The 27811-nt window shown below is 40.5% G+C and overlaps 1 protein-coding gene across 5 annotated transcripts in view; it reads left to right on the top strand.

The window, feature by feature from the left end:
* Nucleotides 1-27811, top strand: part of LOC118007297 (lysophospholipid acyltransferase 2) — a 118193-nt gene that overhangs the window by 60978 nt on the left and 29404 nt on the right. For 4 of the 5 annotated variants that reach the window (XM_035000317.1, XM_035000318.1, XM_035000321.1 and 1 more), the window contains exon 4: nt 24132-24227. The exons of the other annotated variant lie outside the window; for it this stretch is intronic. In XM_035000317.1, the coding sequence (XP_034856208.1) occupies nt 24132-24227 (96 nt within the window). The remainder of the gene's footprint in view (nt 1-24131; nt 24228-27811) is intronic. 5 annotated transcript variants of the gene reach the window in all.

Here is a 27811-nt window from a genome sequence, read left to right as displayed (position 1 = left end):
AGTTGCATGCTTAACCGACTGTGCCACCCAGGTGCCCCTCTGGGGTTAGGTTCTTAATTTACCTGCACTTCCTTTGGTAGCTTCTGTAAGTAAATCATTCTTCTTACCCCCAATACCTAACAGAACATACTTTTATTAGCAATATGTTTTCCATACCAGGAATTCTCACCTCTTGGGCGTAAAGGGAGAGATTATATCAGAATTTAGGGGAATGAGATCACGATTCTGATACGTCGCACCCCTCCACCTCCACAAGCAATGAAACAAAAAGAGTGCCAGCAGAATGTGACATCTGATTGAATGTTTATGTCTGCTGACGTGAGGCAGATGTTCTCCCACCTCCCCTCACGGTTTTCCAGTCTGGGGGCTTACCTGCATGTTCTGTCTTTTGTCTCTCCTGATCACCATGGTCTGCCCTCCTCTAGATCATAGTTAGCAAAGTGTGGTCCAGAGACCCCTGGGCGTCCCTGAGGTCCTTCTAGGAGGTGGAAAGGTCAAAACTATTTCCATAGTGACATTTAGACATTATTTGCCTTTTTCATTTTCATTCTCTCATGGGTAGACAGTGGGGCTTTCTCCAGAGACTGCGTGCTGGGTGAGACTGCATTAGAGCATTTGTGAGTTCAGCTATCTTCTGTTAAGTCAGACGTGAAGGAGACTTGCACAAGTGTAAAACATTGCCCCTCTTCTCATTAACTGTTTTTAAAATATACTTAGAAAATATATTTTTCCTAAAAGTGTTGTTTATATTGGCATGTACTAGGTTTATCATTACTTTTGAATTAAATATTTTTAAAATTCTCAGTTTTATTCTAGTGTGGTAAAGACCAGTGGCTCTTGTTTATGCGGGTTATGCTTCTTTGGTTTCCTCAATAATTTTTAAGTGGGTACAGGATCCTGAGACCGAAAAATCTGAGAGCAGCCTCTTTAGGATTCTTTCATGCCTCCCGTGTGGGCTTTGTGGAGCTCTCACCCAGCCGCTGTCAACGAAAACATCTGAGCTCCTCGCCAGTGTTCTTTATGTTTGTGCTCTCGCTGTCCACTTGCCTGGTGCCATTCTGCTTCTGAAATCTGTAAGTTCTGGAACCCTCAGAGAGCACAGCCTTCTGTCTCTGTGCTTATGTACTCCCTTGCTCCCCCTGGCTCAGTCCACGATGGGCCGCCTGCCTGGTGGTACAGGAAATGACAGACACATGCATCCAGAGCCCAGAAACCGTGATGTCTCCACTCTGCTGTCCCTGGTTCTCCTGGTCAGGGTCTTCCTGACCTCGCTTTCTGTTTTTCTCTAGCTTTCTCACAACCTCTTCATCATTGCACACACCACCAGGCAAACGTCCAGGCTGGGGTGGACACAGATCTTTAATGTACTCGGGCAGCCAGGTGTTTGAGAGAGAACCACACAGGGCTACTATGGATGCCTGATTTCTTATTTCACCTAAGTCTTTATGTTCTTGCAGATTATTTTAATGGATGTTTTTCAGTTTTGTTTCCCATTCTTTTCAAAGATTACTCTGAATTTCAGTGACCTTTAAGTCCATTCACCTTATCTCTATAGTCTCACACTTAGCAGACAACGTAAGTTCATAATTAAAAGTTCCGGGACAGAGATGAAGATAATCCTCGGGAGATCATCCTTAAAGATGCAGGGTAAGGTGTTAGAAGGGGTAGCAGGAAGGAGGAAGAGGAGGGGAACGGCCCTGGCAAGGAGGAGATGTGAGCTGGCGGTCTGCAGGTGGTCCTTCCCAGACAGAGAAGGATGCCGTCCCCTCCCTCGTCCCGTTCATTCCACACCCAGCCCACATGTGGAACCAAACACATCTTGGGCCTCACTCTCTTCTTCCTTGCTGATGCTCTCTCTGGCAGCGGGGCAGCCAAGGCAGGTATGGGAGGGGGTCCTTGCTGCTCCCTGTCCCTTCCACGTCTAGCCGTTACTAGGAACTCTTGGTGCTTCGGTTTCCTCTTGGGTTGTTTTGAAGTTTAGACATTTGTAGGCAAGTAAAACAGCAACTGCCGTGTAGTGAGCCTCGTTAGCTGCTGCTGTTCCCTCCCTCCCGATGCCTCAAGTCCACGGCTGCCCAGGGGCCGTGCAGTGCACGTGAGTCTGGCCTCTGCTCTGCTGCCCCGATGGGCTGTTAAAATGTCTGCCTGACCGTGGCTCTCTTTTGCTCTGGACTGTGCACGGGCTCCCTTTAGCTTGGCAGCTTGGCAGCGCCTTTGTGCCTTTGCCCTGCCTTCCTTTCCTCCCTCGGTTACCGCTCTCACTCCTCAACTCTGTCAGGCCCAGCCATAATGGGCCATTTGTAGTTCTGAACACACACTCTGCTGTTTTACACTTGGTCCCTTTGTGTTTGCCGGGAGCCCCCCACCCCAACTGCATTCCTGCTGGTCCTGCAGGGTGTGACTTCGGGGGCCCAAGCCCTTCCCTCTTCTCCCCTTCCTGCTAGAAGTAGTCAGTCTCACCTTGTACGGCTCCTGTATATCACATATTGTGCTGGACAAATTTGTTCACAGGTGGAGCCACGCTGTGGTTGAGATCCCAGCTAGAGAGGCACACCGCCCCATCCTGTGCACCCGCTTGCTGGCTGGGTCACACTGAGTTCCTTAGCTTCTCTCTCTCCCTTTTTTTTTTTTTTTTTTTAAGATTTATTTATTTCAGAGAGAGCGAGCACGAGAGGGGGGAAGGGAGGGGGAAAGAATCGCAAACAGAATCCCCACTGAGCATGGAGCCCGACGTAGGCCTCGATCCCATGACCCTGAGATCTTGACCTGAGCTGAAATTAACAGTCTGATGCCCAGGCACCCCTGAGTTACTTAGCCTCTCTAGCCTCAGTTTCCTCATTTGTACATTAGGATTAATAATAATTCCTACCTCGTAGGACTGTGGCAAATATGAGGTATACTGTATTCCATTAAGTGTAAAATGTCAGTGATTGTAAGATATGCTATTGTTTTATCTACCACTAACGAGGATTACTTGCTGTCAGTTGGGAGAGCATTCTTGATTTCAGAGATGCTAAAATGTGAAAGTACATGAGTATCAGGTTTAGTGATACACAGAGCCCCTTGGGTGGTGTGGGGCGGGTGCAGGCGTGTGTTACCTGGTATGCACTCACCCCCCTACTGGACTTAGAACCTGAGAGGACAGGGACTGAGCTGTATTAGATTTTGTGTCCTCAGAATCTGGCCAGACAGCATTAGTGACTGGGATGTGTATCTGAATGGCCTCTGCTCATGAGCTGACCATTTTTTCAAACCTACAGCCAAAGGCAGACTGAAGTCTGTTCCTCTTCTTCCAGGTCCCAGTGTCTGAGAAGGCCTGACCAGCTCAGCTTTTACTCAGCTCTGGGGGTGTCTTCTTCCTATTCCTACTTTTTAGATCTTTGGTATTATGAGACAAAATGTGGATGATGGAAAACTGTAATTGACAGTCTTTCTATTGCTTTTAGGAGCTTTGAAGAATTAATTGAATCACTTTTTTCCCCCCGCTTTCCTCCTATAAATTTTTCACTCTGAAGTTTAATAGAAGAAAGCTGAGTGGTCTTTTGTGTGGGTGGGGAGGGAGGTCAGGACCCTATATTAAAATGCAGCCCCTGAGGAACAGGGAGTGACAGGTTCCTAATCTTCTTCTTGGTAGGGGCCCAAGATCTTTGAATTGGGAACTGGTAGGGGTGATGTGAAGCCTTTTCCAAACATTTGTTTTTTTTCAGAGTCCTGGTTTTAGTAGCATAGAGAACAGGCTGAAATCTGGATGTGTTTTTTTGTGGATAATTATCTTTCTCAGTTGCTCCCAAGATTCTGTCATTACATTGTCTGCCAGATGTAGTTCCTGATGTTATTAAAAGCTTTAAGTTTATGCAAATTGATTGACTTACTAGGAGAGGCTGAGGTGGGGGACTACTAATCAGATGATATTTTGAACTAAAATCCAAAGGTCTTAAATCTCGATGTAAATTATAAAAGTCTACATTTTGAAAGATAAAATAATCTTGCTTAATGCCAACAGCCAAAACCCAATTTTATTTGTACATTTGAGTCAACTTTGAGAAGAACAATTAAGTGACTTTATGTTACTGAACCAGTTGTGGGAGCAAAAGTTGGATTTTTTTTTTTTTTAAGCTGAACAATAGCTGGGTGGTTTGGTTCCTTTCAGTCATCTGTAAACAAAGTGAGAACAGGAAAGAATGGAGTGACTTGATGTATCATTGTCACTATTTGTGTCTAGTCTAGTGAATACAGCTAAGCTCCTTTCCATTTTTTTCTTTGAATAAGGTTTCATAAAAGAACACACGAAATCCCTCATGACTTTTATTATATTTGTAACTCAGTGCAGTCTCTTTGTCCTGGCTGAGAGGACACCTGGTCAGAAAGGCAGGGTAGATCACTCAGCCAGCCCGGACTTCCCAGGGACAGTGGCGTTTTCTTAAAGAACATAAAATTACTTGCCGGTCTCTAGGAAGGAATCAAGAGTGTGTTCTGGTCACCAAAGACCAGATTCCGTACTCAGGGAGAAGCCTTAAAGTGGGGATCCTGAAGAGGTGGTTACTTGACCCTACAAAGGACAGCAGCTGCTTAACGTGACGGCAAACACAACGAGGGACCTCTGAATCTTATGTGAAGATGGCATGGCTGCCTTCTGCTGGTAAAGCAGGTGGTTTTTTAGTGTTTTAAAAATTCTTCTGTTAGAGTAGTAAATATAGAGATGATTTCCCTTTGACAGAACTCAGTTCACTCTTTCTAGGGAGGTCTGGCAATCTCCTCTTGCCATTAAGACTTCACTAGGTATAGGTAAGTTTCTTCTTTTCTGGGTCTATGTTGGAAGTTTAATTTACCTCTCACACATATAATGTTTCTGTGCTAGCCTACCAGAACACGTTCTAACTGATGGGACTTCCAGCCATGGAGGAATGAAGAGGTTGACAAATTTTCTCCCCCCACTAAAACAGCTATAAAACTGGACAAACTCATCAAAACCATTTTAGGGCTCTGGAAATTGACCAGAAGCAAACAACATTTTGAGAAGCATTTATTCATTAAAAGAAACTGCTAAACTTGGAGAAAGAATAGTGGGAACCGGTGGTATTCTTGCCTGGGGTTCCCTCCACTCCTCACTCCTTAGCAGAGAAATCCTGTTAGTGCAGGGCTGGCCCTGGACACAGCAGCTTTAATGCCAGAAGCAGCTAACTTGGTTTAGAGGGCAGGAAACTCACGCAGTGGCGAACACAGAATGCCTCCCAGCTCTGCTGTCCTGCAGATGTGGAGCATACGTCTAATCGGGAGACACTGGAAATAAGAGAGCCATAAAGGGGCTTGTGAAGGTCCCCATGCTACACTGGCTGCCTGGAGGCTGCATCCGGGCGTAGGGGAGGCCTGCGAGGGCCTGCGGGAGGGCACGAGCTGTGAACGAGTTCTGTGAACGAGTTCTCTAACCCACGTGTAGATACAGTGGCAGACGTCAGTGCCTTACTGGCTGACGGTGTTGGAACACGAGCTCTGACCACTGAGCTCTGCAGACACGGGTAACCCCTAGAGCGAGACTGAAAAATAAAACCCAAGTATTTAAAAAACTGAGCAGAGACATCAGCTGCTGCATACCATGGTGAGAAAGAGCCAGCAGATTAAGTCTGAGCTAAAAAAGAACACAGCACAAAAATGCTGAAGAAAAAAATAAATAAATAAAAACTGAGTTACTATATTATTTACTATGTCCAGTTCTAAACAAAAAATTAGGACAAACAGGGAAAAGGCAGTCAACTGAAACTGCCTCTAAATAGATCCAGATGTTGAATTTACCAAAGACTTCAGAGCAGCTATTATAAATATGTTCAAAGAAATAAAAGAAGCTATGATAATCATGAGTCAACAAATAGGGAATATCACTAAAGAAATAGAAACTATTCATAAGAACCAAATGAAAATCCTAGAGTTGAAAAGTTAGTAACTGAAATGAAAAACATACTGGCTGTGCAACATAGTGATTTGTGATGGCCAGAGAAAGAATCCGTAAACTTAGAGGTGGATCAGTAGATACTAGCCGGTCTGTCAAAGAGATATAAAACATACTGAAGAAATGCAAACAGCTTCCAGTTTCTGTGGGGCAACATCATGCACACCAACATGTGCGTAGTCAGTGCTCCCAAAGGAGAGTAGAAAAAGGAAAAGCATTTGAAGAAATAATGTCCGTCAGTATCCCAGATTTGATGAATACTATAAATCTGCAGATCCAAGAAGCTCAGCAAACCCCAAGTAGGATAAACAAGCAGATCTTCACTAAGATACATTGTAATCACACTGTTGAAAGACAGCGAGAATGAGGACATCTTGAAAGCAGCAGGAGAAATTATCTAAGGAGGAACAGTGCAGTTCTTACCATAAACAATGGAGGCCAGAAGGAAGTGGAATGATGTATTCTAAATGCCGAAAGAAAAAATTTTCAACCACAAGTTCTATAGCCAGCAAAATTATCCTTCAAAAATGAAGGTGAAATAAAGACATTCCCAGACACTCAAAGACCTGCCTTACAAGAAATTTTTTTTTTAGATTTTTGTTTATTTATTTGAGAGAGAGAGAATGAGAGACAGAGAGCAGGAGAGGGAGGAGGGTCAGAGGGAGAAGCAGACTCCCCGCCAAGCAGGGAGCGCGACGCGGGACTCGATCCCGGGACTCCAGGATCACAACCCGAGCCGAAGGCAGACGCTTAACCATCCGAGCCACCCAGGCGCCCCAAGAAATTCTAAAGGAAGTTGTTTGGGTTGAAAGGTAATATAACAGATCGTAATTGGAATCCACAGGAAGAGGTGAAGAGCTCCAGAAATGGTAAATGTGGGCGGTGAATATAAAAGATGGTGTACATATACATTTTCTTAATTTATCTAAAGGGCTGTATGAAGCATAATTATAACACTGTATTATTAGGATTACAGCATATATAGATGCCAGATATGTGACAATAGTAGGATAAAAGACGAGGGAGGAAATACAGCAAACTTGCTGTATTTTATCAGAATTAAGTCACCATTAATCTGAAAGAGAGTGATAAGATGCATACTGTAATCCCTAGAGTAATCGCTGAGAAAATAACTAAAAAATGTACAATGAAAAAAAAAATCAACATAGGAATTAAAACAATACGCTACCAAATATTTTTTAATAAAAAATGAGTCAGTAAAGGAGGAACAAAAAAGACCCGAGATATACCTGAATCAAATAGCAAAATGGCAGATGTAAATCTAAACACATCAGTAATTACATTAAATGTGAATCAAAAGGCAGATGGGATAAAAAAAAGAAAGGACCTAATCATATGCTATCTGCAAGACACATTCTTTAGAAGAGAAGACACCAACGGCTTGAAAGTAAGAATGGATATGATATATCTTGCAAACAGTAACTGAACAAGTGATAGAATGGCTATACAAAACACTGCAGAACTAATGAGTTTGGGATATAAGATCAGGAGACACAATCAATTATATATATATATTATATGTTACATATATTACAGATAGTCCAAAAATGAGAATACAAAAGCAATTCCGTTCATAGTAGCATCGAAAGGAATAAAATACTTAGAACTTGCATCAAAAGGAATAAAATACTTGCAACTACACTTGAAAACTATAAGACATCTCTGAGAGAAATTAAAGGAGATTAAATGGGGCTGACTGGCTGGCTCTGTCAGAAGAGCACGTGACTTGATCATGGAGTCGTGAGTTCAAGCCCCATGTTGGGTGTAGAACTTACTTTAAAAAAAAAAAAAAGATTAAATGGAGAGAGATTTCATATTCATGGGTTGGAAGGCTTATGTTGTTAAGATGGCAGTTCTCCCCAAACTGATCTACAGATTTAAGGTAATCTCTCACAAAAGTTTCGGAAAGTGTTTTAAGTAGAAATTGACAGGCTGATCATAAAATGTATATGAAAATACAAAGGACCTTGAATAACAAAAATTTTTTTGAAAAAGCAACAAAGTTTGTTGTACTCTGTGGTAGAGTAATAAAGATGTGATAATAGTGTAAGGATGGGCACATATATCACTGAAACAAACCTGAGAGTCTAGAAACAAACCCTTTATTTTTTTATGGTCAATTGATTTTCAACAAAAGTGCCATGGCCATTCAGTGGGGGAGGATGGTCTTTTCCATAGATGGTGCCGGGACAATTGAATATGTGAAGAAGTAAAAGTATACCTTTACCTCACACCATACATAAAAAGTCACTCAGAATGTATCATAGACCTAAACGTGGCACCTAAAACCATAAAACTTTAGAAGAAAATATGGGAGCTCTTTATGACTTTGGGTTAGGCAAAGACTTTTTAAATATGACCCTCAAAGAATGGCCCCCACAAAAAATTGACTAGTTGTACTTCATCAGAATGAAAACCTTTTCCTCTTCAAAAGACACTTTTAAAACAATAAAAAGGCAAGCCACTGGGAGATAATATTTGCAACACATATATGTGATTCAGGACTTCATCCAGAATATATAAAGAACTTTTACCACTCAATACTAAGACAGCCCAATTTAAAAATTGGGAGTATGGGGCTCTAGTCAACAAGTACTCAAACATCCGAGTTCCTGCTTTGTGCCATAGTCTGCTCCAGGTAGAGACTGATGCTGAGCCTGCCATCCTGGAGTTAGTGCTACTTGGCGGGAGGCAGACGACAGGTGGGTCAACAAATATCGAAGCGAAGTTATTTCAGAGAGAGAGATGAATGAAATATTGGAGAGAGTTAATGTGCGTGAGCCAGCCATTCACAGAAGCATTGGGAGAGCCCATGAGTGGGAGGGAGCGACCCGTGCCCAGTTCTTCGGAGTGTTTGGTGTAGTCAGAGACCCGAGAGAGGCCCAGGCTTGTGCCTTGTGAGCAAGATCCCCAGTGCTATGAGATGAACTCAGAGAGGCAGGCTGGGCCAGATTGTAGTTGCAAGTACAGTGGGAACCCACCAGCGAATTTTGAGCAGAGAGACATACCTTGTCAGACTATGGCTCCAGCTGCTGGGTAGATGGCCTTGTTCCAGGGAACGTGTAGCAGGAGCTTCCAAAGGGATCGGGAAACCAGACAAGACATGTTGGGCGCTTCGGACCTGGAAGGTACTGTGGAGAGAGAGGTGGACACAAAGGGGTAGATTGTAGAGGCAGGACTAAGGACTGGATTGAGGATTGGCTGTGGGGCATGAAAAAAAGGGAGGAATTGGCTTCTGGAGGCTTGAGCAGCTGGTGGGATGGTGTTGGGTGTTATGTATGAGGTGTAGGAGTAACATGCTGGCTCTGCAACTCAACTCAGCAGGAGAGCCTTTATTAGACGCTCATGGCAGTGTGAGGTTCGCAGTCAGATGAGTCTGGTGATTGCGGTAAAAGCTTTCATACCTTAGAATTGAATGAAATCTTCCAGGGGGAAAATTGTTACTAAATAAGAGAAGGCTGAGGCTCTGTTCAAGCAACTTTTCTTAAGTCACAGCCAGAAGAGGTCAAACCAGCGTTCCAACCTGGGTTTCTTTACTCCAGAATCAACTTCTTTGTTTTCTTGAGACACCCAAATATAAAACCTTGACCTGTTCTTCTCAGTTTTTATAGGCAGAAGAAGTTATAAAAAGTTGGAGTTCGGAGCGCCTGGGTGGCTCAGTTGGTTAAGCATCTGCCTTCGGCTTGGGGCATGATCCCAGGATCCTGGGATCCAGCCCACTATAGGGCTCCTTGCTCAGCGGGGAGTCTGCTTCTCTCTCTCCCTCTGCCGCTCCTCCTGCTTGTGCTCAATTGCTCTCTCTCTGTCAAATAAATAAATAAAATCTTAAAAAAAAAAAAGTTGGAGTTCTTTATACTTTTCCTTGGAAATCCTTAGCACTTTCTTTCACATTCTCTCCCTTAGCCAGGGCCTTGAAAGAAGTATTTAACCATACTTGTGACTTCCAGACTTCCTTTTTCTTACCATCCATCATATACATTGATTAGTCTTTATTATTCTCCAAATAACTATTTCATCCTATTACTTCTTTGCTCAAAAACCTTTGAATGCCTACAGGAGAATACCCAAAATATTCATATTCAAGAAATCCATGCCCTTCAGAATACTTAGAACCTTGTTTTACCAACTAAGCTTATTTCCTGTTGTTTTTCCCAGTTTTTGCTAGATAAGTGTCACTCTGGCCATGGCATGGTATGCTGACTCTTGGCTCGACACATTCAATTTAACTGGGAAGCACCGTCTTCTCTGTCACTCTTGTTCTGTGTTGGAGCCGACATAGACTTTGTCATCCTGGGAGGAGCCTTCCGTTCCCTTTCTGGCCGGTGGTGATCTTTTCACACTAATTCTTCCATACCCCGTATTCATCACCACCATTCACTCGCATGCACGTGTCCCACCCAGCAGAACTGGAGAGAATGTCTTCTCTTTGTCAAACTCCTTGAGGATGGTTTAGCTCAGTGTTGTGAAGGTTGTGGACAGCTAAGAAACCAGTGTTTACAAAGTGCGGTAAAGCTATTCTAAAGGGAGCACCATGGATGCATTGAGATGGAAGTAACTGGTCTGGAGCTAATCCTCTGAAAGCCAGCACTGTTACTGGTGATTGGCTCTCAAACATTGTGACAACATCCCTGACTTGTATCTTTCTCTTCTTTCTATTCCTCTATAGAAGGCAAGTGTATTGAGTCAAAAGACGTCTTTAACAACCAACTCTAGGAAAAGATAAGACATGTGATCTTAAAATGTGAAGAATGGCCATTGTTATCTTTTTTTTTTTTTTTTTTAAAGATTTTCTTTATTTGACAGAGAGAGCACAAGCAGAGGGAGAGAGAGGGAGAAGCAGGCTCCCTGCTGAGCAAGGAGCCCGATGCGGGACTCGATCCCAGGACCCTGGGACCATGACCTGAGCCGAAGGCAGACGCATAACCGACTGAGCCACCCAGGCGTCCCTGGCCATTGTTACCTTTAAGAGGGTGTGTTTATAAATGTGGTAATAGTGGAAGGAGCTTTGGAACTTGGTTCTTAGACCACATGGCTGGATAGTTGATTTATCACTTGTTGGCTATTTGAGGATAAATTAAACTGTTAATTCTAACACTTGAGCAGAAACAGTGTATCTTAGAATATGCTATTGCGTGCAGAAAAAAAAAAATGAGAAAGGTAACACATTTATTAAAAGTCCATTAAATGTATAATTGGATTATTAGAATAAAATTCAGGAAATTATCAAAAAGATTTTAGAAACCTGACATTTTGATAATGGCCTTAAGGCAGAATTTTGCGATGGCTAGTTGTCTGTGGCAGATTAAACACACACATTTCCCTGAAACTCCACCAAAGTGATAGTAAGCTGTCCGCTGTCCGAGGTATAAAGTCAGAGATGAAGGTGTTGGGAGAGCTGAGGCCCGAAGTGCATGCAGAGGATGGTGCTGTCGAGGGGCGTGCCCGTCCTGCCCATCCAGGGATTGGTCCAGGAGAGTGGGTGTGTGGGCCCGCACACGGTTGTCGTGACGAGCATGTCATGCCCTTTGACTTTGAAACTCTGTGCACGTACGACTTTCTTATAAATAGGGACAAAAGAAGAGGTGAGCCCCCTTTGGGATGTTGACTTGACTTTCAGATGCCATTGCATAGAAAAACAATTCTTCAGGTCGCTTTCCACATAAAAACCACTAAATGAAAACAGACAAACTTGATTAATCATAATTTTTTAAAATAGAAAATATGAATAATTTTCAGGCAGTGATCTTTCCAAATCTCTGCTCCTATAAATTATTTATTGAGTACTTTTCTGTCTGCATTTCCCAGTAGTGGCATCTTTAGAGTTAAATCTAATGCACCCCACCAATATTTAATTTTTAGTTCTTGGCTTATGTTTATTGCTGTTTAGCTAGATAAAAAATAAAAAGGCTAGCTAGATTGGGTGAATTGTAGTTATTTAATTGGAAATGGTGTATTTTGGGAGTAGAAATGTATAATTGTGGATAGAAATTTTGGGATTGATTTTGAGAGAAATGGATTTGATATGTAGGCTTGGAGAATTACTTACAGGTGTTTGTTTAAACTGAGTGGAATCTCTTTTCAAAATTAAACGATAACCTATGGGCTTGAGGATTATGTGCCAGCACGTAGAGGTAAGGTTTGAAGATACCAGTTTGAATAAAACTAGATCCTTGACTTAAAGTCTTTTGTGACCCACTAGCAGTTTTAACCTGAGCCTGCTGCTGTCAGCATCGTGTTTCCACCCAGCAGTGCCAAGGAGACAGAGGGAGAGGCACCAGCTAGACCAAGGATGGTTTAGCAACAAGCAATTATACAAGAACAAAATATCTTTAAAGTGAAATGGAGCCCTATCTCACCAAATTAGTTAATGCAAAAATAGCACCAGTTGAAAATCATGGCCAACTTCAGACAACACTGATGGTAATTAACTTGTCCTTCCCCCTGAATTGCTGGAATTTCTGTGATCTGCCTGTGCACACATGTGATGGGTGCTTTCAGTGTTGCCGGGCTTCTCTAGGATCAGTAATGTCCTAATGTTATCAGTCTTTTTTTTTTTTAAAGATTTTATTTATTTATTTGAGACAGAGAGAATGAGAGAGAGAGAGCACATGAGAGAGGGGAGGGTCAGAGGGAGAAGCAGGCTCCCTGCGGAGCAGGGAGCCCGATGCGGGACTCGATCCCGGGACTCCAGGATCATGACCTGAGCAGTCGCTTAACCAACTGAACCACCCAGGCGCCCCTAATGTTATCAGTCTTTAGTAGTTCTTACTTCTTGGTTGTAATCAAAATAAAAGTCTCTGTGAATGTATATCATTCATCCAGTAGAACCAAAGAAAAGTTTTATTTTTAAAAAAAATTAGATCCTGGGTTAACAAAAGTTCTTGAAGAAACTTGGATTTTGTTATAGGGGTGGTGGGCAGCTGTTGGGGAGTCTTGAGCAGTCTGGATGGAGTGTTTATAACAGACTAGGGAGGGAGCAGGGGAAGGTGGACTAATCAGGATGCTATTACATCAGTCCAGGCCCAGACCCGCTCCCAGTGGGAATTACTCAATCCAGTGTATATTTGCAGTTAGATTTGGGTATAGATATGAGTCATAATGATATGCGATATGAAGATGGATTTGGAGATCTGGGATATGGGGATGGGAATCACAAATATACATAAAAAATGACTTCAGTTTTTTTTGGGCAAAGCAACTGCATGAGAGATGGTGCTGTTTACCAGGATGGAGAAAACTAGGGAAAAGGTGGTTTTGGTGGGATCAGGATTTCTACTTGGAACATGTTAAGTTCCAAAGACTGACTTACTAGGCAACACCTAGTGATGTTAAGTAGCTTGTTGGTTGTTTGAGTTTGGAGATTAGGAGGCATATCTAGGCTGGAGCTTGAGAATCTGGGAGCTATCAGTATACAGAAGGTATGTGAAATCATGGGGCGGGGTGACATCCTCTTGGAAATCAGTATCCCTGGAAAAGAACAGCAAACCCTGGGGCCCCAGGATGAGGAGGAATACACAAAGGAGATTGTATACAATGTGTTTGTTTCAAAATAAGTTCTAATCAACTTTAGGTATAATTTACCTAAAACAAAATAAAACCACCAGTTCAGTTCAATTCCAGCGTAGTTAACACTGGACAAATGCATAAACTGTAACCACCATGCAAATCAAAGTAGAGAACATTTTTACTCATCTCCCAAAATTTCTTCCTTTCCCTGTGTAATCAGTCCTGTTCCGTCTCAGCAACCAGTGATCTGCTTTCTGTCACTAGAGATTAGTTTTGCCTGTTTTAGAATTTTGTATAAATGGAACTCTATAGTATGTAATCTTGTGTCTGCCCCCCATTTTTTTTTTTTAACTCAGCTTAATGTTTTAAAATTCGTCCATGTCGTTGTGTTTATCAACAGATTGTTCCTTTTGTTGCTGAGTGACTTTCCATTGTACGGAATGTATGTACCATAATTTGTTTCCTTTCACTTGTTTATTAATGGACATTTGGGTTGTTTCAGAACTGGGGCTATTACGAATAAAACTTCTAAAACATTTTTGTACAAGTCTTCGATGGATATATGTTTTAATTTCTCTTGCATGTGTGCAGCAGGAGAAGAATTTTTGGGACATAGGGTGAAAGTATATTTAATTATATAAGAAACTGCCAAACTTTTCCGGAGTGGTTCCATGAATTTTCATTCCCACGGGTGAAGTGTGAGGGTACCTGCTGCTGTATGGTCTCAACCACACTTGGTTTTATCGTACTTTTCAACGGTCATTCTAATGGGTGTTTAGCGGTACTTCACTATGATTTTAATTCAGATTTCTCATGATTAATGATGTCAAGCGTTTTCTCTTGGGCTGATTGACAAATTGGACATCTTTTGGTACATGTCTGTTCAAATCTTCTAACTCGAACTTTATTATTATTTTACAATTCGTTCTTTTTATATTTGGATAAGTCTTTTGTCAGTTTTATGAATTAGGAGTATTTTCTCCTCATCTGTGACTTGCCTTTTCATTTTCTTGGTGGTGATTTTTTAAATTAGGTTTTTAATTTTCATTCCAGTATAGTTAACATGCAGTGTGATATGAGTTTGAGGTGGACAATTTAGTGATTGAACACTTCCATACATTACTCCAGGCTCATCATGATAAGTGTTATCTTAGTGGTGATTTTTGAGGAACAGAACTTGGAAATTTTGAAGTCACCTTATCAGTTTTTTATTTTATAGTTTAGAGCTTTTTGTGTCTTTTCTAAGAAATCTTCATCTACCCTAAGATTATGAACATTTTCTTTTGGAAGTTTTATTGTTTAGGCTTAGATCACTGATCCATTCTGAGCTAATTTTTGTGTATGTTATGAGTTACAGATTGAAATTAACTTTTTTTCTGTTCATATATCCATTTGTCCCAGCATTGTTAATTGCAAATATCATCTTTTCTGTATTAGATTGCAACTCATCTATATGTGTGGCTTTATTTCTGGATTCGACTCTGCTTATTGATCCACGTGACTAACTTTGCACAAGACTTACATATAAGAATACTGACTTGACTTTCTCCTTATTTTGCCTTCCCCCTCTGTGTATTCTTTCCAAGACCCTGTTTGCTTATATGCCTTTTTTTTTTTATAGTGTTCATGTGTTTTTAGAGCTGTTTCAAATATTATATAGAAATGCAAAAACTACAGGTTAGCCAACAGTGTGTTTGAAAGAGAAGAGCAAAGTTTCAGGGTTTCACAACTAACTGTAAGTACCTAATTTCAAGCCCAAAGTATAAGCAAACAGAGTCTGGGAAAATACAGACAGAGGGAAAAGCAAAATAAGGAGAAGACAGTGAGTTAGAATACAGATGTGCAAGGCTTTTCTGAAGCTGAGCGAAAACCAACGTCATCTGAACTCATGCACCTTGGAAAAGCGAACAATTTAATTTGATTTCAGCACGTTAAAACAATTACTCATTTGTTCGATTTTGTCTTTGCTCTCATTAGGATTTTGAACCTTTTGGTGATGTTACCTGTTTTCCTCATTTGGGAAGAATTCTTTTTCATTTCCCCTCAGCATTTCTGGTCATTAATCCCATAGTCCCTGAGCTCTCTCTCTTTTTTTTTTTTCCTGAACAGTCTCCACTCTGTAGCTGATATCTAAATGAATAAATATTTTAGATGTGATTTCTCTTTTTGAAATGAGGCAGTAATTCAACTTTCAACAAATAAGAAAATGTTCTGTTCTAGAGTTCTTCAAATGCTGTTGCTTTAATTTTGTTATGAGTAATAATTATATCAGGATGCTGTGGGCTGCAAACAGCAGAAATCCCAACTCATGGTGGTATAGTGGTGTGAGCAGTATAGAAAGCTTTACCTCTCAAAGCAAGAAGCCATGAGGCAAGGCAGCTCATTTTGGCTAGTTCAGCAACCCAGGCTAACCAGGGCATCAAAAAGCTCTACTGTTTGCTCTACTTAACTTTCCTCTTTTGCCATCCTAATGTATTGACTGTCCATAGGCTGGCTCCTTTTACAAGCTAAAGGTGACGCTGCACTTAGAGACATGACGATAGCAAGAGTTACACTTCAGGAAGGAGCAAAGACTTTCCAGACGCTCTGGGTCAAGTGTCACTGACCAGACCTAAGTTTTATGCCTACCCATAAATCAGGCAGTTACAAGAAGGACAAGATCACAGTTATCGAGCTAGGGTCGTCAGGATCCCTGTGTGTCTGCCTTTTGAAAGTAACTCTTGCACTGTCACAGGTAGGCATAATAAAGAGTGATGGGGCCATTATTTACATCGAGGTCCATTCTGCCTGGAGTGTATTTGCATGTATATTTTTCTGTTGGAAGGCACTCAGTGGAACTCACGCCTTGAGCATGGCCCCTACGATAATACCAGGCACATACGCACTGGCTCATATGCCGCTTTCTTCTGCTGATTTGTGAGTGTGAAAAGTCATGGGCTTGCCCCGTCACCTCGTCCTGCAGTCTAACTCAGAACAAAACAACAGAAGTTAAATGTGCTTTGCCATCAGCTCGAAATGCATTTCAGTGGCAGATAATAGGGGACAGAAATCACCACCTGGGATTCTTGCTGGATTAGGTTGTTCAGAGCCAATGCAGCAGCTCATCGTGTCATTAAAGAAGCAGGACTCTTCTCTTGCTCTTTTGTGCTATCTGAGCCTGTTTGCCACCTCACGGGGCAAGGTGGTTGCTACAACAACCATTAGATCTGTTTTCTGGGCAGAAAGAATTCAAAAGTGTGAAAAGCCACACAAGCTGTCTCTACCCTTTTTTGTTTTCAGGAAAATTATCTAGCACCATACATTAGAAATACATTGTGAGCCACAGATGTAATTCTCCATTTTCCAACACTCAGCAGTTTAAAAAGGAAAAAATAATATATTTTATTTTACCCAATATATCCAAAACATTGTCATTACAAAATACAGTCATATAAAAAATGTTAATGAGAGATCTTAAATTCTTGGTGAAGGCTTCAAAAAGCAGAGTGTGTTTTACAGCTATAACACATCTCAATTTCGACTAGCCACATTTCAAGTGCTCCGTAACCACATGTGGCTAGTCAGTGATATGCTGGGAGTGTTAGCAAGTAACGGGCTTTCTGGGGAAACAAGATGCATAAATACACATATGCAAATTTATTATAAATTTTACTGATGCAGTGGAAAGATAGTACATAATTTACAAATAATAATGAAATATACAGTACTCTTCATTGTAAATTGTAAAAAGAGCCAGTCGATTCTTACAGAATGCCTCCATTAATTTTTGCCAAACTCTTACAAGGCTCACCTGTGGTTGCACTTCATCCATGATTTGACAAAATCAGACTACAAATAAATGGTTACCATCCAGTTCAGTAAAGAAGTTGCTTATATCGTGGACAAATGAAGGCAGTTCTAATTTGAATGTTGGTTGATATTTCTGTTTATATTAATGAGTGAGATGAAAATCAGACAAGGAAGATGTATATTGGAACTTCACTCATCTGTCCATGTGTGAGCAACTTCTTTGCTGCCTCAGTAATAGGTTTTGCATAATGGGAGACTATTTCCTCTTCCTTTCTTGTTCAATACAATGGCTGTAGTCATGACACCCTTTTAAAAGTTTAATGTTCATTACTAGCATTTTCTTCATCATATTCCCCCTGTCTTTTTGTTCAGCATTTTAATTCTACTTCAGGTCAGTAAACTTTCCCTAAATATTTTAGGCCTTGAGGATCATTACAGTTGCTGTTGCAGCCGTTCAGCCATGCTGTTGGAAGGCAGAGGAAGCCACAGATACGTGTACCCAAACGGGCATGGGTGTGGCCAAGTAAGACGTTACTTACAAAACCAGGCAGTAAGCAGAGTTTGGTCTACAGCCTTTAGTTTGTTGATCCTTGGTTTAAATGATCAAGAAAGTTTCTAGTGTTTGCCAGTTTTTATAGTGTAAATGCTTCTATCCTGGTAGCCTTGAAGTGACTAACTTGAAGTCCCTGAATGGGTTTGGGAAGAAATGCTTGGTAGCTCACCATTCTAGAGCATTCCATCAGGCAGATGCTGGATATGTGAATAGCCTCCAGAGCACAGAAGACGGCAGATGATAAGAAGGAATTGAGGTGATGAGTTTTGAATATTTAATGCCTTTGTAATACTATTTACTTTGTTTTATGTTCACATTTAATTTTTAATAATGGCTGTGTTTAACCACCAGTTTACAAAAATTCTTAAACTAACAGCTTTCATGAGCTGGTATGAACTAGATCTGGAACACTCTTGCCAGTGGAGACATTAGCGGAGAGCACAGATCTCAGTCTTTTCCAGGAACCTCCGCAGACTTCTGCATACGCGTCACAGGCAGGATCTGTGCATCATGCCACCTCTAGCTGCAAGAGGCTGGGCGTTAAATATTTAGCTCTTTGACCTCTCTAGTAGAGGAAAGCAGGGGACAATGGAGACAGAGGTGCACACTGAGTGAGTCAGCTTAGAGTGTCTGCTACAGTTGTGTTCTAGAACTTTCTCCATGACATATCAGTGTATGTTTATATACACACAAACGTGTGTATAATATGTGGTTACATCTGTGTATCTTTAGGTTTTTGGTACCTAAAATGGGATTATTCTTTAGTTCACTTTTTCTGCTTAACTGACCTTCGTTGTGTGTGCATATAGATGTCCCCTTACTCACTATTACTGAATTCCATAGTGGGGCTTTCTATTTATTATTTCCACTTATTTTAACTAATATCGTATTGGAGATACTATTCATCATTAAATACAGTGCTTTAGTGAGTATCTATGTGTAGATCTTTGTAAATATATGTAAGTATTTTTGTTTTTTAGGATAGACTCCAGAAAGTGAAATTGGCCCCTCAAAGAGTATGTACAAATTCTGACGTATACTGCAGAATCACTCACCAAAAAAAGGGCTGTTTAAAATTTCATCGCCACCAACCACATTTGAGAATGCCTGTTTTCCCTACCCAAACTGGATATTGCCTATTTTTAAACTTTGCCAGTGATATTGGAGAAGTATTATCATTTTATTTATCTATCTATTTATTTATTTATTTAGAGCACTTGACCAGGGCATGGGTGGGGAAGGGGCAAAGGGAGAGAGAGAGAATCCCAAGTGGACTCCACGCCCAGTGTGGAGCCCAACGCAGGGCTAGATCTCACAACCTGAGATCATGACCTGAGCTGAAACCAAGAGTCGGACCCTTAACTGACTGAACCACCCAGGTGCCCCTAATTCTAATATGCATTTCTGGATTATTATTATGATTTCCTGATCATTCCTTATCTTGAATCTCTTTTCTTTTCTTTTTTTAAGTTTATTTTTTCTAGTAATCTCTACACCCAACATGGGTCTCGAACCCATGACCCTGAGATCAAGAGTCATCCTTTCCTCCAGCTGAGCCAGCCAGGCACTCCTCATTTATTTTTCTAAATGGTCTGACTTTATAATTTTTTTTAACTCTATTATTTACTCATTCTCATTCTCATCCATTTTCACTTGATTTCTTAATCCTTTTCTTACTGATTTGTGGAATTTTCTTGCTAAAGATATTCATCTACGTGTAGTAAACAATTTCTGTTATTTAATTTTCTGTCATCTGTCCTATAGAAATTTCCAGTGTTTATATGGTAAATATTTGTCAGACTTTATCTTCATGGCATTTATGATTTTTGTCATGCTTATGAGGATTTTCCCATGCCAGGATTTTGAGGATATTCCTCTGTATTTTATTTTGGTACTTTTTATTGTCCTATTTTTTTTTTTTTACATTAACCTGGATTTTTGTATGTGTGTGTGTAGTGCGAACCAGGAAACTATTTTTATTTCTGAAAAGAAAGCTAACTTTTAAACCTCATTTACCTCATTCATCCTTCTCCCACTAATTTCATATGCCAGCTTTTAATAAACAGAAACTTGCAGTTGGATGAGTCTTTTTTTGAATCTTCTTCTCTGTTTGGTTAATCTTTTGATCTGTTTATGAAACAATACTACATTATAAATCACTGTGACATGTTCTTTTATCTGCAGGGATCGGGCAAGTCCTCCTCATCATATGTTTGTTTAGTTTTCCAGGAGACCTTGAAAGTCAGTTGGTCAAGTTCCGCTGGAAGTATTGTTAGGATTTTGATTGGGATTATGATGTTATATTTAGAGATTAATTTGAGAAGAGTGGACTTTATGTTATTTGAATTTTCAGAGTAAGTCTAAGATTAAGTTCATCCAAACTAACACATATCCTACTTCTTTCCCACTTCAGAAACTTCCATATGCTTTCCCCCAGGATTTAGTAGTGTCTCAGGGCTGACAAAGTACCGAGTGTTCTGACAATTTTTTTTATATGTTAAGAACGCATCCTTCTCTCTTAGTTTGCTGAGAGTTCTAATTCTTACATGGAAACATTGTTAAATTTTATTAGATGGCGTTCTCTGTATTGACTATAACTGTTTCTCCCTTTGGTACATCACTATGATGATAGATATCACTAGTCCTTTTATAGTGACTCATACCTGCATTTATCAAATAAGCCCTACCTGATCAAGATATTTTATTTTAAATTACCATTAGTTGTAGTACGCTAAACTCTTTACTGAGGAATTATTTTGGCTATCTTTTGCAGCATGGCAAACCACTCAAACTCGGTGGCTTCACGGCAGTTTATTATTGTTTTTCATGGTTCTGTGTGTTGGCTAGACTTGGCTGGACAATCTTTGCTCAAGGACTTATGTGGGTGCTATTGCGTGTTGGCTGGGGCTGTGGTCATTTGAAAGCTTGACTGCTTGACATCCAAGATGGTTCCCTTCAGTCGAAGTTGACTGTTGGCTGGGAGATCAGCTGGGATTGTTGACTGGGACTGTTACCTCTCCGTGTGGGCTTGGTCTGCTCACGTGTGATGGCTGGGCTCAGAGTATGCTAAGGACAAGCATTTCAAGAATGAGATGGAGGAAGCTGCAAGACTTCTTCTGACTGGGGCCTTGAAGTTTCAGGAAGTCATTTCCATTATATTCTGTCGGTAAACCAGGTTCTTAAGTCCAGCTCCTTCCAAGGGGAAGAGGATTGTATTCCATCTCTTGCTGTTTGGAGCTACATGTGCAGGAGGGTTTTTACTGGGGGCAGCAATTTGGAGACAGTCCTTTGGCCCCCACAATATACATACGTCCTGCATAAAAATTTTCTCTCTTCCTCCCAAGACCCCAGAGTGTCACCTCCTTATTGCATCCAGCTTGACACCTCCATCTGTTCATCTAAGTTGGGTCTACTGTGGATGGGGCTTCTTCATTGTGGTTCCTCAAATTAAGCTCTTCTTCGTGTGAGGACCAATGGGGAAGTTTTTGTCTCCTTCCCCCCAGTAGCCGATATACAACGGTGAACGGTGAGAGGGTAACTGTAGTAGATCTTTCTGTTAAGAGAGGAGAGGAATGTAAGTCTCTTAGCAATCTCTGGTCCATAGCAATTGTGAAGTCCAGATGGACACCTCTTACCCGTTCCTTGAGTAGTGCCCCACCTCATCCCTGTGAGTTGTTCTCTGTGGCTCTTTCTCTGCACCCTGAGCTATCCTTTTATACAAGAAATGGCCAGATTTTGTGGTTGAACAGCTTTCTTAGCCTGCTACCTACCAGTAGATAATTGGGGACAGAAAGATCTCTTCATTTTGAACTGCTTCTCCCTTTTCATCCAGTCTCGTATAATTCTCTTAAAGACTCATGTGGGCTTCCTATGTCTTTGAATCTCCTGCATTAGACAGAAGCCACACCCACGGCCTCTTTTAGACCATCTTCTTTTACTGTGGTCTGAAAGTCTGTGGGACAGCATCCTCCAGGTTCTTGAAAACGTTCTTGTCTAGCAGAGAGTCTAAGAGGCTTAACCTTAAGATTCTTGGAAACTGTTGTTTTTTTTCTGAGAGGTCCTCTAAAGATGTGCCCTTACATCTTCTGAGGTATCATTAAAGAATACTCTTCACTTCATCTTTACTGTGAAATCTTTGAGAGTATTTTGTGACTGGAAAGATTATCCTGAGCTCTCTTTTTTTTCTAAATTCTGCTAAAAACCTGAATACTGCTCATTTTTAGTTCATCTCTTTATATCCATACCTTATTGTATGCATCTGGAAGGAACCAGTTGGCATTTTTAGTGGTATGTGTTCTGTTTTCCATGTTGGATTGAGCAGCAGTGTTAGCCAATTTCTGTAGCTTCCAGTGACAATTTCCTTACTGCCCTTCAGATCTTCACTAGCAATCTCCTTAAGGCCTTTACACTTCCCATCTGTACCCAGTCCTCAAGCCTGTGCTCTGTGTTCCAGATTTTTATTATGGTAGCACCCCATTTTCACTTACCAAATTCTGTTCTGATTCTACCACTCCACCAAACTGTGTTGGCCTAAAACAAATAGGTATATTATTTTCCTAATAATTTTGTGGGTCGGGAATTCAGAAAGGGCTCAACTGGATAGATCGTCTCTTTTTGATATGGCATCAACTTCTTCACGCACACGTCTTACGATTTGGTGTCTGTCTGTCTCACTCTCTTCTGCATGGTGTCTCATCCTCCAGAGCCTCTCCATGTGGTGGTCTCAGAATAGTCACACTTCTTTCATGACAGTCAACTTCCAAAAGGCAAGAAGTAGAAAGTGCCAGGCTAATTATGGCTATGCCTGGAACTAGCAAAGTATTACTTCTGCCGTAACCTACTGGTCAGAGGAGCTGGAAGGCCAACCCAGATTCAAAGTGGATAGAGAAATAGACTCTTGTTCGTAATGAGGGGAGCAGAAGGTAGGGTTATAGAAGAGCATATGAAATGGGAGATGTTGTTGTGGTCATCCTTGGGAAACACAGTCAGCCACATGATTTTTAGACATTATTTTAAGTTTGATTTGTCAGCACTCTGTGTGTGAGTATGCATGTGTGCTATTTTGTCAGATGCAGTTATCAGGAGTATATTAGTTTTGTAAAACATTTGAATTAGGAAGCTATCCTCCTTCCACCCCCCTCCCCAGGAATAATTCAAGTAGATCAAAATTACCTATTTGTCTAAAGTTTAAAAGATTTCTTTTTTTAAAAAAATATTTATCTGAGAGAGAGAGAGTGTACACATGGCAAGTCGGGAGGGGCAGAGGAAAAGGGAAACCGAATCCTCTAGCAGAGTCCTCGCTGAGCACAGAGCCCAACGCGGGGCTCACACCCAGGACCTTGAGATCACGACCTGAGCTGAAATCGAGAGTCAGACGCTCAACTGACTGAGCCACCCAGGCGCCCCAAGTTTAAAAGATTTCTTTCATAAAACCACCTGAAATTGCCTATGCAGGAAACTTAAGATTTTAAAGTAACCAAATATATTGAGTTTTTCCTATTGATTTCTTCTATGTGATCAATGTTTAGAAATCCTTCCCCAATTTGAGAATGTCTGGATATTTATCCACATTTCCTGTGTGTTCTGGTTTTTCTGCTGACAGTAGTTCTTTAGTCTATCTAGAATTATATTGTTAACTGTTTAGATGATAATCTCTCCCTGCTCATTTGCACTTCAGCCTTCATCCTGTGCAGTGTTATGTGTTCTAGAATCTGTTTCTGTTCTTTTCATATTGATATGTAAATTCTTTTCCATACTATGTGTTTAATTATTGTAACTCTGTCCCAAGCACCTTGAGAATGTGAAAATCACTAAATGTTCACACCTATAAAATGTGAGCAAATGCCACCTGATCCACACTAAGGATGAATGATTTTATAATGTTGAGAACAAGTTTTTAAAATCCTATTAAGAATTTGTTTAATGTATAATTTATTTGGCCCAAATATTTTTGGGCCAAATTGTGTTTTCTAAAAAAAAAAAAATAGAAATACCAGTACTCACAGTTTTATACTTGTGAATATGACTTTCATATATATAATTTGGTTCATGAAGGTCTTTCAGAAGGAAAAAATTAATAAAAGCAGTAATTAGATATATCTACCATTGAAGATGGTACAAAATTTACAAAAGTAAAGCAGATACTAGTAAAGAGTTTTTATGGTTTATTGAAGAAAGCTATTTGTGGAATAGATCTGGAAATATTTAATTTTTGAACCATTTAAATTTTGAATCATGGTTAATAAATTACTTTAAAATGTATTTTTTAACAAAATGAATCTTTTATTTTCACTAATCTAGTTTATTTTTGTTTTCCAGATATTGTTTTGTGTTTGCTTTGGGATACCTCACAGTGTGCCAAATTACTAGAGTCTATATCTTTGATTATGGACAATACTCTGCTGATTTTTCAGGGTAAGAGTAACACTTTGACTCAATAGCCTGTTTTATCTATTCTAACATGTTGATGAAAGGACAACATATGGTGCATTTAGTAGTTAAAATGAAAAGTGATCGACATGTTTTAGTTGAAAATTCTATGAATTTAGACATTTTCTTTTTTTTTAAAGATTATTTGAGAGAGTGCACGCAAGAAAGTGAGCACAAGTGGGGGGTGGGGCAGAGGGAGAGAGAGAGAGAGAGAATATCCAGCAGACTCCCCACTGGGTGAGGAGCCTGACTCGGGGCTTGATCTCACGACCCTGAGATCATAACCTGAGCTGAAATCAAGAGTCAGATGCTTAACCAATATAGCCAAGCAGGCGCCCCAAATTTAGATGTTTTCATCTTGTAACATGGTCTTTTATGGTGCTGTATAAGTCACAAAAATAACCTGTCCTTTTAAGTTGACTTATATACAATTTCTAAATATGTAGCAATTAAATTTGTTGTATGGCATTCTGATAATGGAAGCATTCTCTAATTTCATGGAAATTTCTGTCATCAGTTGTAACTATTGAAAACCAGCCCCTTGGAGTCTGTCCTTGACTCTCTGTTTCTTTCTTTGTTCTCCTGAGCCTCTTTTGCGTAGTCATTCACCAGCTTCTGTATAAGATCTGGTCACTTCTTCTTGCTTCTTAATACCCCGAGATTTTTTTTTGGACCAGAGGTCCTTGGCCTCACCTTGTCTTCTGAATTTCCTAGAGAAGACACTTGAGTATGTATTTTACTTGTATGCATTTCACTTTTATGGAATGTTCTATATTCTTATGTCTAGTATTCAACTGAGTTGTGGAAATAACTTTTGCCTTTTTGCTCCTTCAAAAGGGAGGTAGTTCCTCTGTGGTACTCTTTGTCCTGTAACAAAACTGATTAAATGTCTGCTCCAAGATAAATGTAGTCCAAGTCCCTAAGGACCAATGTGCTCACCATCTTTCTAAAGGGACCTCTGCTAAGGATAAGCAAAGTGAAAAAAATAAAATATATCATGGCATCTATGAAAAACAGTTAATTCAACATTAAAAATGGACCAAAGTTGTATGAGCTTAGAGAAAAATTACTGCTGTGAAACAAGAGAATTTTAAAAGATGAAATTTTTTTTCTCCTTAATGGGATTCAAGTAGATTTTATTTTTTTAAAACTGACTTAAAAACGGATTTGGATGAAAGGAGGTTGCATACAAAAGAACAAACAAAACCAAGCCAAAACGAACTGATAAAATACACTAAAAAAACTAGTTAAATTAGCGATATGTTGAGTAGAATAGAGAAATATATCTGGAATTCAGAAAAGGAGAATAGATGCTGGTGATCGAGCTTATAAATAATAGATATTCTTGCAGGAAAAGAGCTAATAGGCAGGATTGGTAAATATGTTGGGCTACTGAAAATCTTCAGAACTTGAAGACGTCAGCCAGGTCGCATGTTGTCGTTAGGGTATAATGAAAGTAGGAACTAGTTGTGAATGCTTACAAGAGTCAAGATCACTTAGTTTAAGCTTCCTGGGAGCAGTTGCCCTACTGGTCTTGTTCATCGGGGTATCCTTCGTGCTTAGCACATAGTGGCATTAAATAAACACTTACTGAATCAATAATAATAATACCTTAGTAAAGAAGAAAGACAATACAGTGAGAAGAATGGGGGAGGAGAATAACAAACAATGCAGAACAACCTGAGCAATGTGGGCAAAGCTGTGCAATCTAAGAGATGACATCATAGCTTTAGTGTTTGCGTTATAATGAATTTAGAAATGAATTAAGCATTTGGTATGAAATAGAAACAAAAAGAATACTCTTGACTAATTCAGTTTATGCATGTTGATAACAGAAATGTTAACATGAGCATCTGGAAGTTAATACTGTAAAGTCATGAATTTTCAAATTGCCTTCTTGAGTGCTCGGATACTGTAGCCACGTACCGGGGGCGCTAAGCAGGCAAGGCTCTGCCCTCCAGTCTTACTTCAGCCACAACTGCTCTGTGTCTCTAGCTTATATTTGGGATTCCACATACTACTTCATTTAAAAAATATCGTGCTGCTTATATTTTTAAACTGCCAGATTTAAAAAGTAATCCAATGTTGCTAAATTGAAGTCACGGTTGCGGTCGGCGTGAGTATGGATTTGCATGACGCACTGTTTGCTGGGCCCTCACCACCCGCCTTTGGTTTGATCTCAGTTGTTACCTTTCTTATTTCTCTTACCTGACATTCTAAACTCTTGTTTACTACTACTCTCTAGCTGGGGATAGGCCAACTGCTGTTGTGAAACAACACAGTTTCAGTGGCTCAGCATAACACATGTTTATTTCTCAGTCACGTGGCAGTCCTCTAAGGAGGGACCCTTTGCTTCACACACGCATTTAGGGAAGCTTCTTTCTCAGGGCTTCACCTCCTCCAGCATCTCTGGAATCCTCGTGATTATGTTGATGAGCAAAGGGAGGGCATGCCTCCTCACCACTGCTGCTCACATCCTATTGGAAAAGAGTATTTACGTGGCCCACAAATTAGAGGGCAGTTTGCAGGAAGAGCAAGACGCATGTTTAAAAATAGCTTTATATGACATGGTTTTAAGTATTTTGCTGCTGAAATTTAAAATTTCATTTCAATATTTAAATATAATTTAAAATGTTTAAGTATGTGGAAGAAAAACAACATAGCATGTTAAAGATGGACAACCTGATAAAAAAACTCCCAGTGTAATGTTTATCCCTTAGGAGGAAACATTTGACCATCAGCAGTAAACTGATAAAGATTAGGCAGAGACAAATTAGCTGAAGGAGGCCATCTGGCAGAAGTTGAAGGACTCTTTTTTTTCTTAACTGGACACAGGACAGAAAAGAAGCCATCTAGAGGCAGACTCTTTCCCTAATGAAATATTTAGGCATTTGGAAGTCTTGAGTGTGTTTAACACGTGAGCAGAAAAGATCGTAACTTGATCCTAATGAGGGTAAATATCCAAAATGCTGGATGTCTGCAGAAGGTAGAGTTGAATACAGTGAACCATGCTTTGTCCTAAGAGCTCATGCTGCCCTGAATTTGGCAGCACAGGAAGTGAAGCTGGGCTCTTGCTGAGGAATCACATGGGAGCTCTTTTGTACGGGGCAATCTTACTTGCATGAGGCACGGGAAACTGATATTGTGTGTGTATATGACTGTGTGTGCATGTGCGTGTGTGTGTGTGTGTGTAGTTAGGCATGAGTTCAAGATATGTTTAAAATGTTGATCAGATAAAAGGGACTCACTTTTTTTTTTTACAAATTTATTTGAGAGAACGCACAGCGGGGGCGGGGTGGGAGGTGGGGCAGAGGGAGAAGCAGACTCCCTGCTGAGCGGGGAGCCTGATGCAGGGCTAGATCCCAGGACCCTGAGATCAGGACCTGAGCGGAAGGCAGACGGTTCACCCACTGAGCCACCCAGGCGCCGCTAAGGGACTCAGTGCTTAATAGAAGTTTCTTTTCGCAGAAAGGTTGGAAAGCTACTGAAGTCTTGACTTTCATGCCTCAGAAAATAGATACAGAAGAAGTGTAAAATAATTGAGTAGCTTCCCTTTATATCAGCAATAA

Source organism: Mirounga leonina, unplaced genomic scaffold (genome assembly GCF_011800145.1).
Source record: "Mirounga leonina isolate KUSES-001 unplaced genomic scaffold, KU_Mleo_1.0 Mir_117, whole genome shotgun sequence".
NCBI lineage: Eukaryota > Metazoa > Chordata > Mammalia > Carnivora > Phocidae > Mirounga > Mirounga leonina.
Note: the sequence above shows the minus strand (reverse complement) of the source record. Positions and strands in the feature narration are given on the sequence as shown.